At 34.8% G+C, this 5,800-nt stretch overlaps 1 protein-coding gene across 5 annotated transcripts in view; it reads left to right on the top strand.

Annotated features, from left to right (window-relative positions):
* LOC100183768 (flocculation protein FLO11) overlaps positions 1-5,800 on the top strand; it is a 9,974-nt gene continuing 4,174 nt past the window's right edge. For 2 of the 5 annotated variants that reach the window (XM_026837687.1, XM_026837690.1), the window contains exons 1-7: positions 1-97; positions 1,582-1,706; positions 1,989-2,256; positions 2,511-2,660; positions 2,954-3,071; positions 3,493-3,643; positions 4,035-4,143. In XM_026837687.1, coding sequence (XP_026693488.1) covers positions 22-97; positions 1,582-1,706; positions 1,989-2,256; positions 2,511-2,660; positions 2,954-3,071; positions 3,493-3,643; positions 4,035-4,143 — 997 coding nt within the window. In that variant the 5' untranslated portion in view covers positions 1-21. Of the gene's footprint in view, positions 98-1,581; positions 1,707-1,988; positions 2,257-2,510; positions 2,661-2,953; positions 3,072-3,492; positions 3,644-4,034; positions 4,144-4,454; positions 4,506-4,935; positions 4,984-5,800 lie in introns of all 5 variants that reach the window. The other 3 variants (XM_026837689.1, XM_026837688.1, XM_026837691.1) reach the window with 3 other exon arrangements.

Genomic DNA, 5,800 nt, shown 5'->3' on the forward strand with positions numbered 1-5,800 from the left:
AAAATAGTAAAATTTCCCAAAATGAGTTTTAGGTTTTCTGTTCTGTGTTTTGTTTTACATTTAGTAAAGGGACAATTGCTGGTCAACGAGAGACAAGGTATGTTTTTGCTAGTATGTTCGTAACCTACTATTCTGTATCTGGACTTTTATGTTTTATGTTATTAATGAATAAATAAATGAACTTATTTATCCTCGCGTTGCGGGGCAACGACAGTTGTTATAACACGGGTGTTCTGTTTCATACATCTCGTGCCAGCTTACGAGTTACAGCATATGTAACTTTGTGGGTATTTTTGAGGGTGATTGTTTACATTTTTGTATAGTGTATGGTAGTGTATTTACGATGTAACGTGTTTCTGATATATAGAACTGTGGGGTAAGATGGGATGCCGTTAAAACCGAAATTCCATATTTCCTGATCCTGTTTTAAACAATGAAAGGGCACTCTTTTAGATTTTTCTTTGTTTTCTATTAAATGGAACGAGAAAGAATAAAACATGTCCCATCGTACCCTACTATAAATAAAGCAATGATTTCCTTAAAACTTGAAACTAGTAGAATTTTACTACACGAAACTTGGATATTCAATTGGATACAAAAATTAAAAAATTGGAAATTAAAATTAAACTACAACGTTATCTGCATAAATCCAATAAAACATAGAACATTTCAATTTTTATTTTCCTTCCGACAATTACGGGGAAATCAATTTAATTGCGATAAACGAAAGTGAGCACTCGAAACAGCGTGGCGATTACATCAAACAAATTTCCTCTGCATTGTTACAAATACATTGCCTATTATGACGTCATAGAAGACGATCCGTTGAATTAGATGACTAGTCTCACCAGTTCAAATTAGACAACTGACAATTAGTTAGAACGCTCACGGGATTTTTAGATCCCTACTAACTGTCTACTTCTAAGAACTTAGTTAATTACTATTTACGGTTAGTTAATACGACCAGAGTTTTACGCTTGGAGCTGTAATACAACACAACCGCTGAGTAAACAAAACAACTGCAATAACAACTATATTACATGAACACACATAGGCCTACAATTTTTTTAAAGTTATGCAATAGGGTTGTCGAACAACAATTAAATTCGTATAATCTCTGGTCTGCTATATGGAAGGGTGGGGAAGATGGGATAACTTTTTATTCTATTTTCTTGTCCAATTTGATAGTAAACAAAGAACATTAAAGGAAATATAAAACCGTATCCTTACAACTCCCATAGGCCGTTGCTATTTTTTTAAAACACGGTCAGATTATGTGCCAAAGGTGTCCCATCTTTGCGTACCCTACTATATATAACCGAATCCTCACCACTCTTTAAGTGATATTACTTGTTAAAACGATTAGGAAATAGCGCAGTATGTGCTAACGGTATATCTATCTTGCCCCACAGTACTATATGTATGAATGTAACTTGCTTTATCCTGAAAACCTCGTTATAACACTGATGTTCTGTTTTATACACCTCGTGTCCGCTCACGAGTTACCATGTGTCCATGTATAAATTTTTCAGGTATTTTTTTACATATTTTTGGCTAACTTTTGCATTTTGCATATTTCAGAATGTGGCGGAGAGTTTTTCACGACGAACGGTTCTATATACAGTCCGAACTACTCACTCGGAAACTACCCCCCAAATGCACAATGTGTGTGGACCATTACTGTACCAGCAGATAAACGAATCCAAGTAAGAATTTAACTATATCCGTAAATTAACTATAGTAAGCTATATATCTCTACTTGTATGACACTTTGCATAATAGTTTAGGTCCATAAAACATATGCTGGCCAGTTTTAATACTATGACATTGACAGCCCATATGTAAAATACACTTCTACTTCTGACATAACTGAAACTAGTTTTAGATTTTAAACCGAAACGGTTGGAATAAAAAAAAACGTATCGCAAGTACGAACTGTAACGTTTTTTAAAAAATTTTTGCATATTTTTAAATCTAATGTTTCACAGTTCGACTTTCCCACAATGGATATTGAAATCGGTCCCCCGGATTGTTTATTCGATGGCGTTGCTATCTACGACTACAAAGCAGATGGAAGCAAGTACGATTTACCTCTTGACCACCTGGATTCTTTAGGCATGACAAAATACTGCGGAAAATCGACATTTTCAGACATCATCAGCGCAACTAATAAGGTTGATGTCGTCTTTACTTCAGACGAGAGCGACGAAGCAAGCGGGTTTCATTTGACATGGCTGGCCGTGCCCATACCAGCAGGTATAGTACTCGGTCAAGTTAGTGTTTTTGTTATTTTTGCTTTAACAATTAAACGTGCATTTTAGCGCAATCAAACGTATAATTTACAATCAAACTTTATTTAGTTCAATTTTACATCTTCGTTTAGATCAATTCAATTAACTTTAAAAGTTTCTATTTTAGCGCCAATCAAACTTATTAAATCGAAGGTATTATTAAATCGAACTTTAAATTTCAATATCTTAATTTTTTAAAAATTTTTAAACTTTTTTCAGACGAGTTCAACTGCACATTTGAGACAACGCTTTGCAGAGGATGGGTGAATTTAGGTTCACTTTACGATGAGTTTGACTGGGGGATTAACTCTGGAAAGACTGTTACCGCTGGCACAGGACCTAACTTTGACCACACACTCAAGAACGAAAGTATACTATCATCCAGAACTACAATTACTTTGTAGTAGTTTATGTAAAGCTAAATATACGATAGTTTGAGCTGAGGTTTCAAGTCACGTATTTATCACAAAGATATAAATTCCAATGTGAAGGGAATTGATATGTACGAACTTTCTGTATATGATTAGGAGAAAATGCAGCAACAAATCTATGCTGTATTGAAAATTGCTTTAAATTTCAATGCATTTTAACCAACGCATGTATTTTCGAAATTTTGGCAGATTTTCACATTTGTTAATATTTTTAACTGTTTTATGTTACAGATGGAAGTTACGCATACGTTGAAGCATCAGCGCCACAGAAGCTAAACCACCGAGCCATGCTAAGTACACCGTACGTTAACTTTACTGCCGAAGACACCGGAATATGCGTACGATACTGGTAAGACAAAAATTCATCAAAATAGAAGTAGTAAGATAAAGGGTAAATTTGTTTCAAATAATTTTTTTATCAAAACGTTTCCTGCAGACACAAGGTGTTATAAAACAGAACACATGTGTTTTTCAACTTTTAACTACTGTAATTTTCCTGCCACGCGAAGAATAATAAGTGGCAAGCGTTACATTTATTTATAGGAAATATATTTCTGTCGATTATATTTTCCATTTTACCTATATTTAATAATTACTAACACATTAATATTTAGCCTAAAGTTAATTTTTTGTTTTCTCGACACATTATTTCTTAAGTAATTGCTCTAGCCTATAATGGTCCCTATTATCTAAATTGTCAGCCTTGTACTACAAAAAAACTGTCGTTGCCCCACCACGCGAGGAAAAATAAATTACATTCTCTATACCAGGTATCATATGTTGGGTGAAAATATTGGAACACTAGCAGTCGCTGTTGAATCGAACGGGACAAGTACAATTATGACGTCATTAGACGGGCAACAAAGTGAACAATGGTTGCAGGGCGAACTACAAGTGCCAAAACAAGACCTTCCATTCAGGGTAAGATATATATACATATATAGCAGGTTGGGGTAAGATGGTTCATGTTAATTTTACAGATATAGTAGATTGGGATAAGATAGTCCTTGTTTTCTTTTTATCGTCCGATTTGGTTGTTAACAAACAAATTTACAGATTTATTTAGATGTATTCTCACGACTTTAAATAGAGTTGTTGTTAGAATAGGTGAACACACGATTAGGAATTATGAGATATTATGTGATAACGGTGTCCATCTTACCCCACGCCGCTATAAATATGATATTAATTCGGTATGTTTTATAACACACAATACCATATTGCTACATCTAAACATTAACATAGTTTTTTTGTTCCCAATCAAGTTTTTATACTGCCTTGTACAATATACTTAAAAAAACACATTCAACAGATTATCTTTATCGGTGTACGTGGAGGCGGTTTTCGCGGCGACATAGCGCTGGATGACGTCACACTTGTTCGTGAACCGTGCAATTACGTCACAGAGACAAGTACAGAAGGTAAGAACGAACATATTCAATATATGTTTATAATCGAGCATATAGACAGTAGTTATTAATAGAAGGTATAAACATAGACATGTTAATTACGCGAATAAAATAACATTTAAAGAATTATAAAACGTACCCTCACGACTCCCATAGGTCCTAAAATTGTTTAAAACACGATCAGGATATTTAGATATTACGCGCGAAAGGTGTCCCATCTTACCCCAAAAAACTATATAATATGCCTAGCAACAAGGTTTACTTCAATACACATATATAATCAAGCATGAAGAAATGTAATTAACACGGATTAAACTTTACAGTGATCACTATAACTGAAACGACTGAAATTGCAACGCCCGGTCAAGACGCAGGTAATTTAATGTTTTGTTTATGTAGACTTTCTATTCTGTTATATATATTCCATTGCGGCAAATGTATAGTAGGGTGTGCGAAGATGGGACAACTTTTCATTCTATTTTCGCGTCCTATTTGGTAGTAAACAAGGAACATTCAAAGAATTCTAAACTGTATCCTCACGACTCCCATAGACCGTTGTTAATTGTTTAAAACACGATCCGAATATCTGAACGTTATGTGCTACCATGTCCCAACGGTTACGTATTTGATAGCTCTTGACCATGAATGTATTTCGTTACGAGAATCGTTTTCTGGATATTATCTGGTAAAGGTGTCCCATCAGTTTCGTTACGAGAATCGCGCAACTTAATGAGCAGTATATAGATCAGAACCAAATTCACGGAATTTAATCACAGCAGTTTTTTATATTTTCTGTTTTTTTAGAAACCACAACGGCTGGATTCGTTGAGCCTCCTATTCCAACTGTTGCAGGTAAAAAACATTTTTTTAATAAAACAGTGCTATGGTATATCCCTACCTATTTGTGTGCTTCTGTAAAAGATTGGTTACTAATACGTTGGTTCTGCTACATAGAACCGTTATTTTTGCGTCTCTGGTTTGCGCTTTCCTAACAGCGTTCATTTTTACTTTGAACATCACTAATTCTGGCTTAAATTTTAAAACGTAACATTTAAAATGAAGACAAACTAACAATAGGTTATAAATTCCGCTTCAAATCTGACTAGAAATTTGTATTTTACGCAACTAAACATTACTATTTAAATAGATTGCTTGGACAACGAGTACAAGTGCTCATCTGGTTTTAGCTGTATTTCTCAAACCTTTGTATGTGACGGTGTGCCTGACTGTTTGGACAGCGATGACGAAAATAACTGCGACGGTAATATGACGTTCATGGTTCACATATGCTAGGTTTCAAAGTAGCCAAACTTTGCAATAATATATATGCTAACTATAAACAATCTATTGAACTGCCGAATGAAATCCGCTTTTAGCAATTTCTTCGTACAACCCTTTAACAAATCTAATGGTGTTTAACTGATCAAGAGATACTCTAAAGCGCCTTCAGAGCACGTATAAACTGGAAAACCGAGTCAAATATATTTAATTTGCTAAACTAGCGACCCATTTGCTTTACAGATGATTTAACTGGCCTTCCCCCAATCCTTACAAACGTAAACACCACCCAAGTAACCATCACCAACCCACAAACCACAACCATGGACAAGACAACCATCCCCAACTTGCCTATTACAACCGAATCTACGTCAGAAATGGTGACGTCATC

Source organism: Ciona intestinalis, chromosome 14 (assembly GCF_000224145.3).
Source record: "Ciona intestinalis chromosome 14, KH, whole genome shotgun sequence".
NCBI classification, from domain to species: domain Eukaryota; kingdom Metazoa; phylum Chordata; class Ascidiacea; order Phlebobranchia; family Cionidae; genus Ciona; species Ciona intestinalis.